The 23,498-nt window shown below is 38.8% G+C and overlaps 1 protein-coding gene across 3 annotated transcripts in view; it reads left to right on the forward strand.

Annotated features, from left to right (window-relative positions):
• Positions 1 to 23,498, forward strand: part of PLEKHM3 (pleckstrin homology domain containing M3) — a 181,169-nt gene that overhangs the window by 135,158 nt on the left and 22,513 nt on the right. For 2 of the 3 annotated variants that reach the window (XM_035007266.1, XM_035007267.1), the window contains exon 7: positions 15,619 to 17,273. In XM_035007266.1, the coding sequence (XP_034863157.1) occupies positions 15,619 to 15,984 (366 nt within the window). In that variant the 3' untranslated portion in view covers positions 15,985 to 17,273. Of the gene's footprint in view, positions 1 to 15,618; positions 17,274 to 23,498 lie in introns of those variants that run through there. The other variant, XM_035007268.1, reaches the window with a different exon arrangement.

The following is a 23,498-nucleotide window of genomic DNA, read 5'->3' on the forward strand; positions in this document are numbered from 1 at the left end:
GCAGTTTTCAAGAATTTTTGTGAAAATGAACAGGTTATCGGAGACAAGTGAAAACACAGGCCAAACAAAACCAAAAAAGGAAGGTCTTCTACATTTTTATAATGTTCACGTATATGCATATGCAAATTTCATGTATATATTTCTAAAGCCATGCTTTGTAGAGCTGTCATTTTTTTTTACTAACTTAAACATTTACTATAAAAGTGTTAACTCACATTCATTATTTAAACATCAAAAAACAGAATTTATATATATATATATATTGAAAGTACAAAAAGGCTACTTACAAATTGAGGCCTTGGGGACGAGCAGAGCAGTCTCAAACATGTCCAAAACGGCTGGAGAGTGGAAAGCAGCCTGGCTTGAGGCTTTTATTGCGGTTAGTGGGTGGGCCTGGGTGAGGATTCCCATAGGAAGCAGGAAATTGGGTGGTTTGAATCTCTTGCAGGTGCTAAAGGGAGAACACTTGGGCTGCCCATCAGCTTGCGCAGGTGTGGGGCACAAGAAGAGGCGGGCGCGAGGCTTAAAAGCTGTTTGCAAACATCAAAATAGAGTTTAACTCTGTATTGCAAACATCCACACAGTCACCAATTTGTTCTTCCAATGTTACCACCCAAATTTCTCTTCCTTCTCCACTCTTACTACCCCTCTTTTGCCTCTAAGAAATTATCATCACCTTTGAATGTCTGTGGTAGATTTCTTTCCTTTTTTTATTGAGGTATAATTGACATACAACATTATATTCGTTTCAGGTATTCAACATGATTTGCTGTTGTTGTATATTGAGAAATGGTCACCACTGCATAAATCACCATACATAATTAACAAAATTGTTTTTCTCCTGATGAGAATTTTTAAGATCTACTCTCTTAGCAACTTTGAAATATGCAGAACAGTGTTAATTATAGTCACCATGCTGTACATTACACTCCCATAACTTATTTATTTTATAACTGGATGTGTGTACCTTTTGACTCTCTTCACCCATTTCACTTACCACCACTCCCCCACCACCACCCCCCCGGCAACCACCACCAGCCTGTTCTGTGTATCTCTGAGCTTGAGTTGGTTTGGGTTTTGTTTTTTGTTGTTGTTGTTGTTGTTGTTGTGTTTTTTGGGGTTTTGTTGTTTTAGATTCCACATTTTTGTGAGATCATACAGTATTTGTCTTTCTGTCTGACATTTCACTCAGCATAATGCCCTCAGGGTTCATCCATGTTGTCACAAATGGCAAGATTTTGTTCTTCTTTTATGGCTGAGTAATATTCCTCTGTGTTTGTATGTGTGTGTGACAGTTTCTTTATTCATCCATCCATCGATGAACACTTAGATTGTTTCTGTATCTTGGCTATTGTAAATAATGCTGCAGTAATCATGGGAGTGCAGGTATCTTTTCTCATTAGCATTTTCATTTTCTTCAGATAAATACCCAGAAATGGAATTGCTGGATCATATGGTGGTTCTATTTTTAATTTTTTGAGGAACCTCCATACCATATTCCCTAATGTTAGCACCAAATTACATTCCCACCAACAGTGCACAAGCGTTCCCCTTTCCACCAACACTTTTTATTTTTTGTCTTTTCAGTAATAGCCATTCTAAAAAATGCAATGTGATAGCTCACTGTGGTTTTGATTTATATTTCCCTGGTGATTAGTGATGTTGAGCACCTTTCATGTACTTGTTGACCATCTATATGTCTTCTTCAGAAAAATGTCTATTTAGATCCTCTGCCCATTTTTCTTTTTTTAACAAGCTTTAATTCACTTTATTTTTCTTGTATAAAACTATGTGGTGGCGGGACACCTGGGTGGCTCGGTTGGTTGAGCGTCTGACTGATTTTGGCTCAGGTCGTGATCTCAGGGTCCTGGGATTGAGCCCCGCTTCGGGCTCCACTGGAAGTCTGCTTGAGATTCTCTTCCTCTGCCCTTCCCCCTGTGCGTATGCGTGCTCCCTCTCAAATAAATAAGTAAATAAATAAATAAATAAATAAATAAATCTTAAAAAAAAAATCAAACTATGTGGTGGCTACAGCTGGAGCCTGGGTCCTCTGCACGGAGACTCTGGTGTGGGTCTTTACAAGATGGTCAGTGAATTCCTGATAGGGAGACTTGGTGAACACAGTCTCTTTCCAGAGGTCAGGGGTGAGAGAGCTGTAGGTCTTGGAAATGGCATCAAAAGTGGCATTGGCAAAGTTACCCAGGGCGGCAGTGCAGCCCCTGACCAAGCTCTCTGCCCATTTTTTAATCAGGTTCTTTTTTGCTGTTGAGTTGTAGGACTTCTTTATATATTTTGTATATTAACACCTTATCAAATACAAGATTTACAGGTATTTTCTCCCATTCACTAGTTTGCCCTTTTATTTTGTTGATGGTTTCCTTTTTTGTATAGAAGCTTTTTAGTTTGATGTAGTCCCACTTGTTTATTTTTCCTTTTGTGGCCATTGTTTTTCATATCAAATCCAAAAAAATCCTTGCAAGACTCATGTCAAGGAGTTTACCACCTGTCTTTTCTTCTAGGAATTTTATGGTTTCAGGTCTTACATTCAAATCTTTAATCCATTTTGAGTTTATTTTTGGTATGGTATAAGATAGTGGTCCAGTTTGATTCTTTCCTATGTGCCTGTCTAGTTTTCCCAGCACTATGTATTGAAGAAACTGTCCTTTTCCCATTATCTATTCTTGGCTCCTTTGTCGTAAATTAATAGACCATATACATGTGGGTTTATTTCCAGGCTGTCTATTCTATGCCATTGATCTGTGTGTCTGTTTTTATGCCAATACCATACGAATTTGATTACTATAGCTTTGTAATATAGTTTGAAATCAGGGAACATGATACCTCCAGCTTTGTTCTTCTTTCTCAAGATTGCTTTGGCTATTTGGGGTCTTTTGTGGTTCCATACAAGTTTTAGGATTGTTTGTTCTCTTTCTGTGAAAAATGCCATTGGGATTTTGGTAGGAATTCCACTGAATCTGCAGATTTCTTTGGGTAGTATGGACATTTTAACAATACTAATTCTTCCAATCCGTGAGCACAGAATATCTCCATTTATTTGTGTCTTCAGTTTCTTTCATCAGTGTCTTACAGTTTTCAGTATGTATGTCTTTCACCTCCTTGGTTAAATTTATTACTAGGTATTTTATTCTTTTTGATGTAATTGTAGATGGGATTGTTTTCTTAATTTCCCTTTCTGAGATTTCATTACAGATTTCTATTTTTAAAGTCCTCCCTTCTTTCCCCCAACATACCACTTTGTAGAGGTAGCTTTCATTAACGATAGCTGGTCTGTCTTCTAGACATTTCTACACATTTACAAATGTTAATTTTTAATTTAATTTAATTTTTTATTTTTTTGCAAATGGGATCAAGCAATAGTACCTTTCTGCATCTTGCCTTTTTCACTTAATAGTATACTGTGGACATCTGGGCATATGTTCTCATTGAGTACACATAAAGGTTTACCTCATTCTTTTATCAGCTACATAGTATAGAGTTATGTTAATTTTTTTTTTTTTTTTTAAGATTTTATGTATTTACTTGACAGAGAGAGACACAGAGAGGGAACACAAGCAGGGAGCCCAAGATGCTAGGCTCCATCCCAGCACCCTGGGATCGTGACCTGAGCCGAAGGCAAACGCTTAATGACTGAGCCACCCAGGCGCCCCAATCTTAATTTTTTTTAAAAAAGATTTATTTTATTTATTTCAGAGAAAGAGAGAGAGAGCCCAAGCAGGGGGAGGGGCAGACTCCCCACTGAGCACAGAGCCAGCCGCAGGGCTCCATCCCACGACCTTGAGATCAGGACCAGAGCCAAAATCAAGAGTCAGATGCTCAACCGACTGAGCCACCCAGGCACCCAGAGTTATCTAAATTTTTGACCAGTGCATTCTTTCTCTACTAGAACCAGTACAGCAGTAAACCCCCTCATATATTTCCCTGAGAACTTGTGTGACTACGTCTGTAGTGTAAATTAGTTAATATGAGACTGCCAGGTCAAAGGGTAGATGTGCTTTGTAGTTTGAGAAGTATTGCCACTTGCCTTCTGAAAAGGTGGAACCAATTTTTACTTCCATTCAGTATCTTGAGAATACCTATGTTCCTACACCACATTAATTATCTCTATTAACAGTATTTTTAATCCTAGCCAATCTGATAAATAAAAAGTAACTTCACACTATTATTTTAATCTGTATGCTTTTCCACTGTAAGGTTGAGCATCTTTTTTTTGCTACTCACCATTTGTAGTTTTTGTAAGTTGCCTGTTTATTTCGTTAACCTGTATTTAAATTATGTTATTGCTGTTTTTCTTATTATTTTGAAAGAGCTCTTTCTATATTAAGGAAATTGGCACTTTTTTATAATAAATGGGAACTATCTTTCCCAGTTTGTTTTTGTCCTGTCACTTTGTAAGTGGTATTTTGTATTTTACTAATTTTTAAATTTTACATATTCACATTTATCACTCTTCTATGGCTTCTAAGGTTATAAAATATTTGCCCCACGTAAATATTTTTCTAACATTTTTCTCTAATATTCTTTGTAGTTTTAAAATACTTCTATGGTTTTCTTTTTATATTTAAATCTCCAATGTATCTGCAATTATTTTTTCATGAAACAAGTTAGAGATTCAATTTTATTTTTTCCACGATGTCTAACCAGTTACCCTTGCATCATTTATTAAATAACGTATCTTTCCCCACTTTTATTGTATCATAAGTTCCCGTACATATTTGAACCCATATCCTGGGTATACAGATGTCCAGCATATGGACGCCAGATAATATTCTTGAATAACAGGATGTATGAAATCATAATCAGTACTGTGCAGTGAGTGGTGCTTTACTACTTGTTGACTCCTTGAGGCAAAGAAGAAAAATTACCAGCTGTCTTAAGACAATGGCATGCAAGCTAATAAAGAGCACCTATTTCAGTTTATATGCAGGGTTGTTTTTCCTCACATCAGTAACCCAGCAGTTTATTAGATCACAACCTTTTAGCCAGAAACTCATTTTGGTTTCTCATTTAATCTTAAGCATTGCTGGTCTCATAAAAGCTGTTAAGTAATAGTAATGTTGAGCACTTATATTGTGCTTTTCGTCCCTAGGTGCTATCTAAACTTTAACTAATTAAATGCACTGATAAAAGGAACGGATTTGCAGACGTCTTCAGGAAAACTGATATCTGGTTGCACACCTGTGAGGGGATGATTCCTAAAAAGCACTAACTCCCTCTTTGAATGGCACTCAGCAAAGCAGAGGAATAAAAAGCTGGTGACATTATTTCACTTCTTTTGAAAATTTCCTTGGGTATCTTCTAATTAGTCTGGTTAAACTCACCTTTTATCTATCTCCCCAGATATTCCCTTTCTACATTCCTGGGGGTATTCAACAAGCTTCTTTTGATGTTTTCCTTGTTGGTTAATCACAAAATCATAGAATCTTCAAACTGAGAGGAATCCTTATTGATCCTCCAGTTTTGAATGACTTAGTGCAATCCCTTTATTCTGTGGATGAGGAAGCCGAGGCACAGAGAAGTGAAGTGACTTACAAAACAGGTTGTACAGCTCACGGGGGACATGGCTGGGATCGAAGCCTAGACACCTCACCCCTCTCTTAGCCCTCAGTCAGCTCTGTCCTTTGTTTCTCTCTGTGAGCATTTCAATTTGCCTTTTGCTATTTTTTAAATTTTTTTTCTTTTCAGTTTCCATCCTTTCCCTACTTCTCCTCCCCTTCTTTACTTTCTGCCTCTTCTGTCTCTACTATCCTTACATGATCAGGTCATGCTGCTTTTATTTCTCCTGATATCTCTCTGTCCCTTCAAATATGGAGGCTCTTGTTGTTTTCTGTTGAGATGTTTTATTATTGGTCTCTACTCAAGCCCTCTCTGAAAAGCCATACTTCTTTCATTTCTCCCACAGTACATGCATAGAGGGAGTTAAGTTTTGCTTTGCTTTGCTTTTTCCAGCTGTAGTTGCTTCTCCTTTTACGAAGTTACTTCTCTAGTTTTGGTAAGTAGGCTAGGGTTTAAGTTGATGTTAAGTCCATTTTTGTCACAGAATTTGGTGGCTACTTTAACTGGTGAATTTCCCAGTAGTTTAAGAGTAACGTAATATTTAAAATCATATTCCATATTCAGGAAACAACACAAGATGTGACCATTTAAGAAAACTGTTATACAAGGTGCAAATATGTTGGACAAAAAAACCTTTCTGTAAGCCAAAGGCAGATCCAGTTCGGATCAAAATTGTGGGCAGATGTAGATACAGATGTGGACAGTGCATCTTGCTTCCAGGCGGAGACTGAGTCAGTTTAGAAATCCTCTGTTTCTACATGGTGGGTCAGTAGGCATCCAGAGATCTCAGAATTCCCAGGCTGAACCACACCCAGAGGCTTCACTCTGCCCTCGGATGCCCTTAGAAAGACCCCTTCCTAGAGCAGCGAAAGGTGCTTGGGGTGGAGGGTCTGTGTCTGTCACCAACCAGCTGGGTGATCTTGCACAACTTACATCACCACAGGGCCTCAGTTTTCTCAGGTATTAAAGTAAGGAAGCTGAGTTTAAAAGACCATTTAGGGCCTTTCCTTATTTACTCTTCAGTGAGTCAGTAATATCTTAACTAAAGCCAAAATGAATAATAAAGACCTAAATATAATTTATTTCAGACATACAACTAGTTAACTCAATAGAGAAGCAAAATTCTGCTGACCGTACCATGAGAATTTTCTGGAACTATCTCAATTTAAAATATTTTAATCTGTTTTCCTCATAAATACATGTGTACCTCTATCAGACCATGTGACCTGTTTGGGGGCTCACGACATGGGGACCACATAATTGTACTCACCCTTTGCAGATGCTGCCACTGAAGTTCCTCAAGGTTGTGGCCCTGGAGGCACTTCAGCAGGTGCAGAAAAACTCTGCGAAGTGGGCCCCATTCCATATGTTTTTCTGAATAAGCAGTTTGTGTTCTTGGCTTCATCTTTGCCATTCACCCATTAAAGAAAATTGAAATTGAAATTGTTTTTCTTTTGGGCGCCTGGGTGGCTCAGTTGGTTAAGCGACTGCCTTCAGCTCAAGTCATGATCCTGGTCCTGGGATTGAGTCCCGCATCGGGCTCCCTGCTCAGCAGGGAGTCTGTTTCTCCCTCTGACCCTCCCCCCTCTCATGCTCTCTCTATCTCATTCTCTCTCTCAAATAAATAAATAAAATCTTTAAAAAAAAGAAAAAAAGAAATTGTTTTTCTTTTATTCCCTGAGATTGTTTCCAGCAGGAAGCAAAATGCGATTTGATGGAAATGATGATGGCCACTCACAAATCTACCCAATTACATCAACCCAGATTAAATTATCACCTAGTTTACAAAGTCTAAGTAGAAATTGTCACCTTTGGGAGAGGCTCAGATAAGAGCTAATTGGTAACCTCATAATCCACCCACAGTGAAGTGCTTGATTAGCCAAAGTTTCCGTCCTATGAGAGGGGTGGGGAACAGCTGACCAGAGAAGTTTTCTGTTTATGCACAAACCTCCCAGCACTGAGCCATTATAAGGAGCTCAGGGGCACCTGGCTGGCTCAGTCAGTTGAGCGTCTGAGTCTTGGTTTCAGCTCAGGTCATGATCACGGTCGTGAGATCGAGCCCTGCATCGGGTTCTGCGCTCAGCAGAGAGTCGGCTTGAGATTCTCTTCCTCTGCCCCTCACCCGACTCATGCTGTCCCTCTCTTTAGAAAGAAAAAAAAAAAGGCACTCAAAGGCTAGTTATGGGAAAATGGGGTTTTAACAAACTTTTTGAAATAGGAAAACATTGTACTAGTTATTTCCTTTTCTTCCCCCTTTTTGAGTAAGTTCTACGCCCAATGTGGGAGAACTCACAACCCCAAGATCCAGAATCGCGTGCTCTGCTGACTGAGCCGGCCAGGCGCCCCTAGTTATTTTCTATTTTTAAGAAAAATAATATGGTGGTATGCTTTTTATTTTCTATTTTTAAGGACTTACAATTAAGAATGGTAAAATTTAGAATTGAATAAAGATTCAGAATATTCTCACTGAGTGTTAGGGTTTTCAAACCTGAGCAGAATCTACAGACTGCTTTTCCTAACTCTCCACGAACTCACCTGACCGGGATCACTAGACTTCATGGTATCCACATGTTAATGCTGAGAAATGGCACTCAGAGAAAAAATAGTGAGCACAACCTATCATGGTCCTCTGGCCAAGCAAATGCAAACTAAATTATATTTGAAATCATTTTACAGTGTGTGACAGTTTTGATTCTTTGATTTCATCAAGCTAGCTTGTTACTAGTGAATGGCAGGTGGCTTTGTTTACCATGAATGGGGTCTTCTGGCTCGACTTTTGAGGAAGGGCCATCTGTCAAGTGCAACATCCCTCTTCATCACAGTATTCCCAACAGTTGTCCAGAATCTAGATGTTACACAATGACTGAGGAGTGCTTGTATTGAAATGGAAGGTAACTTGACACATCAGGGGAAAGCAATGAGCCGATGCATAAAGAAATTCAATGAGAAAGAGTTTTTTTCTTTTTTTCTTGCCCAAGTTACTAGTGGTCTGTCCCTCTCCCCCTGTAGATTTTGAATGGTGTGGTGGCGCCAAGGGAGTGAAGGTAACGGACATAAAAGAATCATTTGTGCCCTTTTCCCAATCCCACAGATCTCTATTGGCCACAGACCTTGAACAGGACACTGCAATTTCCTGGTGCCACACATGAGTAATAAGCAGCTGTTTCTGAAACTATGGTTTGGAGAAGGCAGCACTAGGTTATTTTTTAACTTAATTGTAATTTTTGATTGGTTTGCAAGAAAGTAAATCAAATAAAGTCTGTTGTCTTAGTCTGCAAGAAAGCCATAGGCCTCAAATTCCAATGCTGACCATCTTGACCAGAATAGAAGGGGGGGAAAATGTGTGTGTCCCTGAGCTGGAAGTTCAACCAGGCAGCTTTCGTGGGCTCTGCAGTCCCAGAAGGGTAAGCATAGTTGGTATATCGGTCAGCCAGCTGGAGGATGAAAAGTGACATTGGATGACTCCTTGAGTTTTAGAAATACCTGAAGTGATGAGTGCAAAGAATTCGTACAAAGATTGCAAAAATAAACAATAGCAAAATTGGGAAGAAGATACCAGCTGGATCCTTATCCTGCCGTGTGATGAGAGGACACATAATTTTAAATCACAAATGAAAGTGTGTATTCTTCGACTACCTGACCAGTAAAATACCTCTGAAATAATCACATATGCATACCCTCCGACTAAGTCAATCAGACTAGTACCTTCCTTAGTACAAGAAATTAAGTGTAATGGAAAACAGAAGCAAACTCATTTTCTCTATTTTGGGCATCTGCCTTTTCTCAAGCAGATGGGCAGCTTGGTATGGAGAAGGTGAAGGAGAAGTGCAGGGGGTTAGCAGATGGGGGAAGAGCTACAGATGTTTTCTGCTAATTACTTTGTCGTGATTTTGTTCAAGTAGACTGGCCACTTGGGGAAGATAAGTGGAGGGATAACTAAACCTCATCTCAGAGGTCCAGTTCACCTTCACTCCTGACATCCTGAAATGACCACCTTGTTAACTAAAACCACTAGCCTTGTTACGCTAAACATGGAATGGCCTTGTGACTTTTGATGGATTATTATAAAGTTACATTAACCTGTGATTAATTACAAATCTCAAGTGTTTGAAAGAAGGAATCAATCTAAATCATATAAAATTTCTGTTTAGATTAAGATAAATAGTAAGCTATTATTTATTAATCACATGCTCTAAGTTAGACATTATGTCCAGTGCTTTCATTATATTAAATCTGATCCATCCCTCAACCCTGCAAGGTAGATATTATCCTAATTTTTCAGTTGAGGAACTGAGCCTCGAAAAGGTTAAGTAACTTGCCAACGTCTCATGGCTGGAAGGCAGATGAACTAGAATTTGTCCTCAGATCAGCTTTGCCTTTTCCACTGTGCTTTGCTGCTTCCCAGTACCCAAAGACAACTAAGTTCTGAGGGAGTATGGTAACTCTGTAATGTCAGCCTCTCTGGGAGATTCCCTGATGAATCAAACGACCACACACACCAGGAAAATACAGCCAAGTTGTCAAGAAGCAAAAGCTATGATAGTTAGGTTTTGCTTTGTTTTGTTTTTTTTAAACAAGCTTTGGCCCGTTTTATTAAGGAAGCACTTTTGTGGTTTACTTTGTCCTGATCAGTCCTGGCTTGCTCTTAGTGATATCAGAATCCCCTGGATCAGCTCTAATCTAAATACACAGTTCGTAGAACTTTTCCCCATGCTGGGCCCTGTTGAAGACTGTGGTTACTCTAGGCAGTAACACTACCTAGGGAGGTGTTCCAATTTAGGGTTGACATAGAAGAGTTCTCATGTCTGACTTCTCTCAGCCTCTGCCCTTGGCCAATTTGTTGCCTTGTTGGACATTTGACTTTGTCCTACCCATGGTCATTTTCCAGGTCCATTGGCATCCTGGCAGCTCTTTTCTACTTTGTTCTCAGTTGGAACCTGAAGATAGTGGCTCCTCGGGCTTTGGTCGTCTTTGAGGCCACCATCTTCGTGATGTTTATGGAATATGTCCCTAACCTTAACCCCCCACCAAGATGGCTAGGAACTGGGAGAGAAAGTTACAAGACTCTTGGAGGCAGGAGGAGGTGGTGGGGGTAGGACACTTGATTTCTTTTTAAGCAATTATCCAAAGCAAAGTTATACCGGATTTTTATTTTTTAAAGGATGTGGTAATTTTTTAAGATTTTATTTATTTATTTGAGAGACAGAGCATGCACGAGAGTGGGGTGAGGGGCAGAGGGAGAAGCAGACTCCCCGCTGAGCAGGGAGCCCGATGCGGGGCTTGATCCCCAGACTCCGGGATCATGACCTGAGCCGAAGGCAGACGTTTAAGCAGCTGAGCCACCCAGGTGCCCCTCTATGTCTGATTTTTAAAAAGAACCCTAGGAGATTTCATACCTAGAACCTACTTCTTTGTAGTGATGAAACCTCTAGACCAGAAGCCAGAAGAGCTGGATTCTATTTCCAGTGCTGCTAGTAGTTGTATTCAAAGACAAGCTTTAAACCTCCTAAATATATCTGGACCTCTGGAACATTATAAGTCTGAAGTTTTCTTTTCTATAATATTAAAGAAATATATGTAAATTCTAAAATAAATATACAGAGTATTACCTCACTTTTCTGGAGGAAAAACTTTCAGCATCTTCAGCTCTTTGGAACGTGGCCATGAACCTAAGCTAACAAATAGGAAGAACAATTAATTAAGTATAAAGAGCAAAAAAAAAGTTCCTGAACAGCTAAGCAGCCACCAGGCCCACGCACTCTTTATGCTTCTCCCTAAATCACACAGCAGAATGATTAAAAATGTTTGTGACACAGAGATAGCCCTAACATGCAGCTGCTGCCCAGGAGAAAAACAGGAAGGCATCCCCAGTCAGTCAACAAGAACTTATGTCCCTGGCAGAGAAGGAATACTTAAAACAAGTATGAGACCCCTTCTTTGCCTTTGGGCAATTTACATTCTTAGACTGCTCCATATAAAATCACCATTTTTATATGTTCAATCTAGTTGGATAAGCAAAACAATCACATGTTAAACAATAGTAAAGAGCACAAAACAGCATCAAGTTCTGTATTAAATTATATGATATAAAAGTAAAGATCTGTAACAGCTGAAGTAGCCAACGATAGCTTTCCAGATCAAGCTGACTAGATCTGAGCCATGAAGCCTAGGTGAAATTTAAGTAAGTATTAAGAAGTGAAACCTAAGATAGAGGAAATGACATGAGGAAAGGCACAAGAGAAAAAGTAAGCATATTCTACACAGGGAAAAGTTTTCTCACAGTGGAAGATACGTAGTAGGAAATGGAAAATGAGCTTGGATAAATAGTATGGAATCAGCTTATGGAGACACTCGCACACCAAGCAAAAATGTAAGCTCCGGTCTTGGCCGGTTCACTCGTATACGGAGTATCTAGGACATAGTCACTCAATAGAATTTTATGAAATGAATGAGTGAAGAGTTCTTATTAATAATAAAATAAGAATTCACCAAGATTTGGAAGAAGAAATGATACTTGATAAAAATGATGTCCAGAACTGATTAGTATATATGCTGGATGGACCAAAGGGAAAAGACTGGCATCCAGAAATAAAACTAGAAGATGATCTCCTTAATCTAGAGAGGAGTGATTAATAGCTGGGGCAAGAGATATTCTGGCACCAGAGATATTCAAAACAAAATCAACGTGAACCTTGAAAACATTATGCTGAGTGAAAGAAGCCAGTATGAGTCTATTTATATGAAATGTCCAGAAGAGGTAAATCTATAGAGACAAAAAAAAAAAAAAAAATTATTGATTCCCTAGGGCTTGGGGGAGGGGGGACAGGTTATGGGGGAAAGAGGAGTAACTGCTAATAGGTACAGGATTTTCTGCAAGTGTTGATGAAATGTTCTAAAATTGACTGTGATGATGGTACACAACTCTGTGAATATACTAAAAACCATTTAACATAGGTGAATTACATGGCATGTGAATTATATGTCAAAGCTGTTATTAAAAAGAAGAAGGAATTAATAAATGTGAATGACAATATATATGTGTTTGATGGAGAAAATGAACCCCTCACTGTAGACTACATAATTTCCAGTTTGATTCTCATGGAAATAGCAAAAATATCCGCTAACACCATCATTACGTAAAATTATTTTAGGATCACTGGATGATGAAATAAGACATGAAACGTAAGTAAGAGATATAATATTAGAAAGGAAGGGACCAAGTTATTACTTTCAGAAAACCTGAAAGAATCACCTAAAAATGATTTGCATTCATGAAAACTCAGTAATATAGTTATATTTATAAGATATACACAGATGTCAGTATATTCTAAATACCAACAATAGCTAATAAGAAAAATATTATATAAAAGTTTAACCCTGAAATAACCTAAATAATAGGATGGGTAGCTTATATAGGGAAAAAACCCAAAATTTTATTAAGCAATAACAAATGAAGATTTCATAAAATGGAGATATAGGTAAGGTTCTTAAATAGGGAGGATAAATATTATAAAGATACCAGCCCCCAAATTAACTTTTTTTTAAGATTTTATCTATTTATTTGAGAGAGTGAGTGAGAGAGAGCACGAGCGGAGTGGAGGGGCAAGGGGAGAGAGAGAAGCAGACTTCCCACTGAGCAGGGAGTCTGATGCGGGGCTCAATCCCAGGACCCCGGGGCAGACATTAACTGACTGAGCCACCCAGGTGCCCCCAAATTAATTTTTTAAAGCACATTGAAGTCTCCAAGTAGGAATAAATTTACATTTCTGGCAGTGTAAATTTGGTGAAGTATTTCAAAAGCCTTCAAATTGTTCTCGGCCTTTATCTCAAGGAAGTTTTCTAATAGGAAAAAAAAAACTTTATGGGGCTCAGTTGGTTAAGCATCTGACTTTGGCGCAGGTCCTGATGTCCTGGGATTGAGTCCCACATTGGGTTCCACACTCAGTGGGGAGTCTGCTTCTCCCTCTCCCTCTCCCCTTTTCTCTGTCTTTCTCTCAAATAAACAAAATCTTTAAAATAAAATAAAAAAAAACCTTTATGCATAAGATGCCCAGTCTTCTGCTTTAGATCCTAGATGATAAATTTCATGTCTTCCTCCACGTCCTCCCTTCAGTCCCTCCAAACAACCTTTACTCACCTGGTTTCTGGACTATTCTAGATACTGATGTTTTCCCCTAAATGGACCCTATTTTGTCAGTGCATCTCTGAATGTGTCATTAACCTTGGTTGTTTAGGAAAGAGTAACATAAGTAAAACCAAACTCAGCTGAACTGTTGTTACCACAATTTAGAAATAACCCTATGACACATTGGAAAGTGTTTACCGGTGGTTGGTATAAGATTTGGTAGTGGTTATTTCTTAGAAAGTGTGTATCATGGTGGTGGCATTAGGAGTACATGTTACTGGGGTTGATCAAAGTTAATGGTTCTTGAGAAAACATAAATAAAGCAGGTCAACCTATGGCTTCCTGAAGGAAGTGTAGAGCAGAGTAAGTGAAAGAATTGTGGAAAATGTACTTACTTGACTCAAAAACCAGCCAGCATAATTTCTACCCCCTTTATAAAGAAAAAAAAAATCCACTCTTATAAAGCAGTGAACCTTATTTTTCTGTTCATTTTCTGCATCTTAATACAAAAATAATATACATTGTTTTTTAAAAATGCAAAAAAAACCCTATATATCTACAAAGTAAAAGACTTGCTTTTCCAACTTGTTCCCTTCCTTAGAGTTAACTACTGTTATATTCATTTTTAAAACACCATAAGATTATCCCATGATGTTTAAAAACAAAACTTGGAGTTTATCTCCAATATTATATATAGCTTCATTTTTTGCAAAATACATTGTTACATTCCTTGTAGTCTTTCTATCCGCTACTGCTATCTATTCACCTTGACATCGTAATTTCTCCTTAGGTATGATTTACCACAGTGCCCTCAGATGTTATTTTTATGTAAAATTGTCATTTTAACTCTGTATTTATTTGAAAGTATCCAGCTATTACCAGTTATTTTCAGCTATTTCCAAAGTAAATTTAATCTTTATTGTTTTATATTGGAATCAGCATGTATATGCAGATGCATGAATGAGAGAGAAGGCAGATTATTTTTCCTGTTAGTATTGTACTACTGAAGTCTTTGAAACCCATTCAGTATTAGTTAAGTGAGGTGGGATCTGACTAACCACTGGTTCCAAACTCATGGATGTTTGCAGGCCAACAGGTAAGGTGATGGTGGGAGGCAGACAGATGCAAAATAGCAGGACCTAGAAGGGACAACTGTGGGCTGCAGAGCATGTGCCTCAGTAGGAGCAAGCAGCCCCTACTCACAGCCAGGATCCTCATCATGTTGGAATTCAGGCCTACTTTTGCTAAATCTGATGATTTTTCAAAAGAAGCCAAAATTCTGGATTTTTCTGTGAAATCTCCCAGTTTTCAAATTGGCTCATTTTCTAAAACACTGAGAGATTTAAAAACAAAACAAAACAAAAAAACCCTCAGGCTGAATGTGGCTCTTAGACTGTCAGATCACAACCTCTTTATGTTAACATACTTAGCAGCAGCAAGAGAAACCTCATTTTCCACGTTTGTTACATGTTTTGGGGGAGATGGCAAAAAAGCTATACCATTAACTCATCAGAGGATAGGTATTGTTGAATTTACAACATAAAATTCTACATTAATATTTACCTTGTACATTTTCTATTTTGGGAAATCCACCACACCCCTCTTATACCACACCATAACGGTAAGTTGGTCTATAAAGTAGCATTCCCCATTTGTTGGTCCTCAATCCCCTATATCACACTACAGAGAAAGAGGAATACAAAAGAAGTTTCAACATCTTCATTTCCCAACCTCCAGTGGTTTAAACCAGAGAGTTCTTTTGGAGTGAAAATACTATGTCTTTTCTTCCTCAGAGTTGCTGAGAAATTATAATTAGAGGTTTTCCTGTTGTGTAAAGGAAAGGAATTCCAGTCTTCCTGTGTCTGCAAGACTTCTGTTCTCAATGGATCTGCTTCCCTGTCCCATTTCTCTTTCCGCAGGTGATAGAGGGGAAGCTGGCTCCATTCTTGGGCAAGGTCATTAAATTTGCCACCTCACACGTGTACAGCTGCAGTCTTTGTAGCCAGAAGGGGTTCATCTGTGAAATCTGTAACAATGGAGAGATCCTCTACCCTTTTGAGGATATTTCAACAAGCAGGTACAGACTCTCTTGTCTTATAAATGTATACCTGAATATGTCACATGCAGTTTTATTTGGTCAGATCTGGCCAACTTCTGGTCTTGTACTGTATCTCTGTCTCTTTGCTTGTATCAGATTTCCCTTATTCTTGGAGAACATTTTTTACCCTTTGGTTTCCTATATTTATTCCCAACTCACTTCACTATCTTTATCTAGAATGAGATAACAGAGTTGCAAAGAAACATCACCTATGTCTGCCTTCTTAGATAACGAAGAGCGTTCAGATTCATTTTTAGAATGTGGGGATTCATTTTAGAATCAGGGAGGAAGAATCCTCACAATACTTCAGGGCTAAGTGATAGGCAATGGGAAATCACAGTCTGAGAGCAAGGCTAAAACTGGACGGACCGCCAGGCATAAAACTACAAGACCCTGGGGAACAGCTGTCTGGCTCACCACATGCTTTTCTCCACAGATGCGCTGTAGTGTGGTGATGAAAGTTTTAGGATCCAAAGGAGAGAAAAGTGGGAGTTTGTGTGGGATTATTTTTCTAACCAAAGTAATATTTGGGCATCATCACATTCATTGATTGATGGATGATTTTCTTCCCGCACTAACTTGAGAGTGGGGTTTTTACTATTGCTTTTCTTGAATCACAAAATGATACATATCACTTTTCCTTTCATTCCAAAAGCATCCTAGAAATATATACTGTTTATGTGTCTGTGCACTGGCTTCTTTGGCCATGAAATCATGCCTCATTTCCCACCCAGCAGGGCTCACTTAGTCTGTGGTTCAGAACAGAAGGGGAGGCATGTAGCCAGGGAGGTCTGAAGCATTTAGGGTGAAGCTACGATATTAAGAGTTGACTCAGCCCTTCTGGCCTCTTCTTAAACCCAAAGACTCTTTGTAAGCATACAGGAACTTGGGTTGGCCCCACACACAGAAAGACACATACACACACACACACACACAGAGACACACACACACACTTCAGCCTCGTTTCCTGAGTACAGGTACTTAACTCATAGCCTAGAGATTATAGACTTCTTAAAAACATACACCACACAAAAACTTGTACACAGATGTTCATAGCAGCATTCATAATAGTCAAAAAGTGGAAACAACATAAATGTCCATCAACTGATGAATGGATAAACAAGATGTGGTATATCCATACAATGGAATATGATTCAGCCTGAAAAGGAATCTGACTGCCACATGCTTACCAGTGTGGGTGAACCTCAAAAACATTATGCCAAGTGAAAGAAGGCAGACACAAAAGGCCACATATTTTATATTCTGTGTATATGAAATGTCCCAAATAGGCAAATCTATAGAGACCAAAAGTAGATTAGTAGTTGCCTGGGGCATCGGGGAAAGGAAAGTGAGTAACTCCTAACGGGTACAGATTTGTTTTAGGAGTGACAAAAATGTTCTGGAATTAGACTGTGGTGATGGTTACAAGGTCTTGTGAATACATTAAAAATCAGGGAATTGTATATTTTAAAAGAATGCATTTAATGGTATATATATTATATCACAATTGAAAGTATTTAATAAAAAAATTAAAATTAAATTAAAAAATGCTTCCAACTGTATAAACTATATTCTGGGTCACAAAACAAGTTTCAGATTTTGTTTAAAGATTTTATTTATTGAGAGCAAGAGAGAGAGCGAGAGAGCACAAGCAGGGGGCAGGGGCAGAGGGAGAGGGAGAAGCAGACTCCCCACTGAGCAAGGAACCCGATTCTGGGCTTGATCCCAGGACCCTGGGATCATGATCTGAACCGAACGCAGACACTTAACTGACTGAACCACCCAGGTGCCCTACAAGTTTCAATAAATTTTTAAAATTGAAACCATACCAAGTATATTCTCTGACACATTGAATTAAGATCCCCAATAGAAAAAAATCTGAGAAACCCTCAAATATTTGGAAATTAAACAATACACACTAAAAACGTATGGGTCAAAGAAGAAATAAATTACAAGAGAAATTTAAAATATTTTTAAATGAATGAAAATGAAATATAAAATGTCAAAAGGTATGGAATGCAGCTAACATAGTATTTAGAGTGAAACCTATAGCTATAAACATATCATGAAAAACATGTCAGAAAAAAAAAAAGAAAGGTCTGAAATCCATTACCAAAAAAATCCACTTTAAGAAACTAGATAACAAAGAGCAAACTAAGTCCAAAGCAAGCAGAGGAAAAGAAAGAGTAAAGATTAGAGCAGATATCATTGAAATGGAAGACAGAAAAAGAGTACATCAGTGAAACCACAAGTTGGTTCTTTGAAAGAATCAACAAAATTGACAACTCTTTGGCTAGACTGAACAAGAAATTAAGAGAAAAGACACAACTACTCAAAATCAGGAAGGAAAAAGCAATTAAAAGAATTATAAAGAGATACCATAAATGACTTTATTCCAACAAGTTAGACAACTTAGATGAAATGGATACATTTCTAGAAAGACAAATTACCAAAACAGACTCAAGAAGAAATAGAAATATGAATAGCCCTATAACAAGTAAAAAAACTGAATTAGTCATTTTTAAATCTTCCCATAAAGAAGCCAGATGGCTTCACCGATGAATTTTGTTGAATATTTAAAGAAATAATACCAATACTTCACACAGGGATAAAGAGGGGCATTACATAATGATAAAGGGGTCAGTTCTCCAAGAAGACACAATACTCCTTAACGTGCACAAGCAGAGTCAAGATACATGCGGCAAAAAAATTAATAAAACTACGAGGAGAAAGAAACCCACAACTATACATATATATCCACTATTAGAGAGACTTCAACACCCCTCTGTTAGAAACTGACAGATCCAGCAGGCAGAAAATCAGTTTAAGCATATCGTTAAACTGAAAGGCACTATCAGTCAACTGGATCTAATTGACGTCTCTGCCAATTCATGTTGTTCATCCAGCAACAACAGAATATGCATTCTTCTCAAGCTCACATGGAACCTTTAACAAGAGAGACCATATTCTGGGCCATAAAATACATCTGAACAAATTTATAAGAATAGAAATCATGCAAAGTACGCTCCCAGACCATAATGAAATTAAACTAGAAATCAGTAACAGAACAATACCTGCAAGGGGCGCCTGGGTGGCTCAGTCGTTAAGTGTCTGCCTTCGGCTCAGGTCATGATCCCAGGGTTCTGGGATCGAGCTCCGCATCAGGCTCCCTGCTCAACGGGAAGCCTGCTTCTCCCTCTCCCACTCCCCCTGCTTGTGTTCCCTCTCTCGCTGTGTCTCTCTCTGTCAAATAAATAAATAAAATCTTAAAGAAAAAAAAGAACGATACCTGCAAAATCCCAACACATTTGGGGATGAAACAATGTATTTCTAAATAACACGTGAGTTGATAATTTATGTCCACACAAAACCCTGCACATAGATGTTTATAGTGGGTCTACTCATAATCGTCAAAACCTGGGAACAACTGACATGTCCTTCAGGTGTGGTTGGATAAATAAACTGTGGTATATCCATGTGATGGAATATTATCCAGTGATAAAAGAAAGAAACTCTCAGGCCACAAAAGGACATGGAGGAACCTTAAATGCATATTACAGAGTGAAAGCCAGTCTGAAAAGGCTACATACTGTACGAGTCCAACTATATGACATTCTGAAAGGGGCAAAACTGTAGAGACAATAAAAAATAAAATCAGTGATTACCAGGGGCTCAGGAGTACATAAGGAAAAATGAGTAAGTAAAGCACAGGAGATTTTTTGGGGCAGTAAAATTATTCTGCCCATTATACATTGGTCAAAACCCTTAGACCTGTACAACATAGAATGAACCTTAATTTAGACTATGGACTTTAGTTGATAATAATGTATCAATATTGGTTCATTCGTTATAAACAATTTACCACGCTAATGCAACTTGTCAATAATAGAGAAAACTGGAGATGAGGGTAGTAATATGGAAACTGTACTATCTGCTCAGTTTTCCTGTCAATCTAAAACTGCCCTTGAAAATAAAGTCTATTAAAAAAAAAAAAAAACCACAATGCATCCAACTAAACAGTTGCCTCAAATACTAAAGCTGATCAATATTAATAATCTTCATTAGAATAATTTTAGATTGACAGAAAAATCACAAAGATGGTACAGAGATTTCCCATATACCCCGCACCCAGTTTCCCCTATTAACATCTTACATTAATATGGTATATTTGTTACAATTCATGAATCAATGTTGATCCATTATTATTAGCTAAAGTCCATAGCTTTTTCAGATTTCCTTAGTTTTTACCTAATTTCTCAGACTTTGTCTTTAGGACATTGAGTGTTTTGAGGAGCACTAGCCAAGTATTTGTAGAATCCCTCTGTGGGGATAGACTTGATGTTTTTCTTATGATTAGACTGGGTTTTACAGATTTGGGGAGGAATACCACAGACATAAAGTGCCATTCTCATCACATCAGACCACGGGTACATACTGTCAACATGACTTACCACTGCAGTGTTTGTGTCAGGTTTCTTCACGGAAGGAACTCTTCTTGCCCCACCTTTTCCATATTATCCTACACTTAAGGAGTGAAGATTATGCTCCACTTCCCTTGGGAGTGGAGTTTATACAAAATTATTTGGAATTCTGCCCTGAGTGACTTGTCTCTTCTTCCCATTTATTTTTCCAAAGTATTTATTCGTATCAGCATGGGCATGTGCATGTTTATTTTACATTTTGGGTTATAAGCAAGATTACTTTATTTTGTTGCTCAAACTATTCCAGCTTTGGCCATCCAGCTCTTGCAGCTGGCTCCTGCATCACTTTGATATACTCATATCATTCTGGAGTTTTTGATTTTGATCATTTCCATACTTTCTTGTGCTACCAACTGTTCCAGCCTCATCATATACATTTCTTGCCCTAATCCTAGAGATAGCCATTTCTCCAAAGAGCCCAGGGTTCCTTTTAGTGAGAATATGAAACCAACATCAGGGCGCTAGGTTGCACACACATTTTTTTAAGGCCCTCAGTCCCAGGACTTATCCCATGACTAGGGAGAGATGCTGCCCTCTGACTACATATCAGAATCTCCTGTGAGACTCGTTGGGGTTTTTTTTGTTTTTTGTTTTTTAACTCTGAGAATCTATCTTCAAAGGTTCCCCATGTGGGGTGCCTGGGTGGCTCAGTCGCTAAGCCTTCGGCTCAGGTCATGATCCCGGGGTCCTGGGATCAAGCCCCATGTCGGGCTCTCTGCTCACTGGGAAGCCTGCTTCTCCCTCTCCCACTCCCTCTGCTTGTTTCCTCTCTCGCTGTCTCTCTCTCTGTCAAAATAAATAAATAAACTCTTAAAAAAAAAAAAGGCTCCGCATGTGATTCTGCATCATAGCCAAAAGAAAGAATCACTCCTCTAAGATAACTGTGGCCATAGGCAGAGGTGCCAGACTCTTATAATCAGAATGACCACATTAGCACATCTGTGGGTTCAGGGAGCCCTTTACCCAGCAAGAAGGAATACGAATCTTCTGTTTCTGTCTTGGTCAGATGCAGCTCTCTAAGCTTGGACAAATGTCTAAGAGCAAAGGAGTCCTCACCAGCCTCCCTGGAATTCCAGGTTTGATAATACTTTCCAGGAACCCATTGAAATGCTTTCTCTTGGTGTTCAGTTTCCAGTTAAACACTGGGAACAGTTCGTGCAAGCCTATGGGAAAGGACAAAAACAAACACGAATAAAAGATTTATTAAAGGAAAACTAATCAGAAATTGAGTTGCCGGGGCACCTGGGTGGCTCAGTCAGTCAAGTGTCTGACTCTTGATTTCAGCTCAGGTCATGATCTCAGGGTTGTGAGATCGAGCCCCATGTTGGGCTCCGCACTGGGCATGGAGCCTGCTTAAGATTCTCTCCCTCCCTCTCCCTCTGCCCTGCTCCCTCCCGTTAAAAAAAAAAGAAAAGAAATCAAGTTGCAGATTGAAAACATGTCCATAAAGATGTGCTGAATAAATAAATGTGCTAAATAAAAATAAATGTGAATAGTGGGGTAATTTTTAAAATTTACATGTAACTGAAGGTAAAGTAATGTGATACCTGGGATTTGCTTCAAAATAATCTGATGGTGGCAAAAAAATAATAATTTGACGGTGGGGGAGAGGGAGTAGATATAAGTGACAGGGGTTTATTATACTCTCTATTTTTGAATATGTTTGAAATATTCCATAATAAGACATGTTTAAAAATCTGTAAGTAAAAATCTTAGATATGATGTATTTAGTGAATTTGTCACCACATATCCTTGACCACCTTGCTAAAGTCAGCACCTCTGTGTCCTCAGAAATATACTTAATATCCCTTTAGATTCAAATATCATTTGAACAGCAAAATTACCACTCAGTAAAAAAACATTCCACGAGCATTAGAACGATCCATTCTTTGAATAAATGATCTATAGAGCATACTGTGTGCACTGGGCTGGGCCCTGGAGACCCACAGTGAACATGGCATGCTCCTCGCTCACACGAAGTTGACAGTCTCTACTAAGAGACACTGAGTCATTAGGCAGTTGTGTTGAGGTGTTGGAGGATCCACGGTCTAGGGGGTGGACCTGGAGCTCCAAGAAGGGGCATCACCCATAGGAGTCATGGACATTGTAGGGGAAAAAGCAGTCGCACAATTTCCTGCAACTGTCAGAGAGCTCTATGTTGAACTCTAAAGTGCTGATTTACATACTTCAGTTTTAGAATATACTTGGTTTTAACATGCTTATTTGATTGCGACCATGTGTCCAACACTGGTCAGCTCTTCAGACTTCCTTTTCCTTATTGAATTAATTGTTATGCAGGAGGAAGCTTCATGAATATGTCATTTAAAAATATAGTCCTAGTATTAATTTTTAGAGCACTGTCTCTGACCAACTGAGAGAAAGTGTTGGGGTTGTAGGGAAATGGCACTAATACGTGTTAGTACTGTGTCAGCAATTTACATATCTCGTCATTTCGTTCTCAGGTCAGTGCTCTGAGGGAATACTGTCCCCTCCGTTTAACAACGGGGAAGCCTAGGTTCAGAGGAGGCAATGAACTTGACCCAAGAGATAAGGCCAAAACTGGAACCCAAATACATCTGACTCCAAAATCTACGCTTCCATCATCCATCACCTTTCTTCTGTACCTATAGTCTTCAAACAATTTTTGCAGTGTACCCCCTAAAAGACATTGTGAAGAAATTATGTCCCAAGAAGGTTCCCCCCAAACTGTGATTTTGCATTCTCCCTATATGTGCCATCCTGAAAGAGTTTACACTTGGAGCAGTAGGCCAGAGTTAGATTAGGGTGCGGGAAAGATAGGCCTTTCTTTGGTAAAATGGCTGAGGGACTGTGGGAGGGGGTGTGGAGAGAGACCACAGTGGAGCTCCCTCCTCTGCACAATGCGAGGCCGGTCACGAGGCCCAGGGGGGCCTGTGGGAGCTGACAATGTGCCTTACTCAGGCTGAGTAGGCAGGCCCCCCTTTGCTGCTCCATCACCCCCACCTCCACTCAGACGATAATGCCCACAGTTTCACATTGAGGTGGTCTTTCTTCTCCAACACAGATTAATTACATACCTCTCTCTGATTTAAATAGGAAAACACTAAAATCCAAATTACAAGATTTTAAATACAATAGTAAGATCCAGAATCACAGAACTTAAGCCTAATCCAACATTTACACCCTTAGAAAAAGGAAAGCACAGCTTTCAGAGAGATAAACATTCAGTTAAAACAGCAAT

The sequence above is a fragment of the Mirounga leonina genome, unplaced genomic scaffold (genome assembly GCF_011800145.1).
Source record: "Mirounga leonina isolate KUSES-001 unplaced genomic scaffold, KU_Mleo_1.0 Mir_151, whole genome shotgun sequence".
NCBI classification, from domain to species: Eukaryota; Metazoa; Chordata; class Mammalia; order Carnivora; family Phocidae; genus Mirounga; species Mirounga leonina.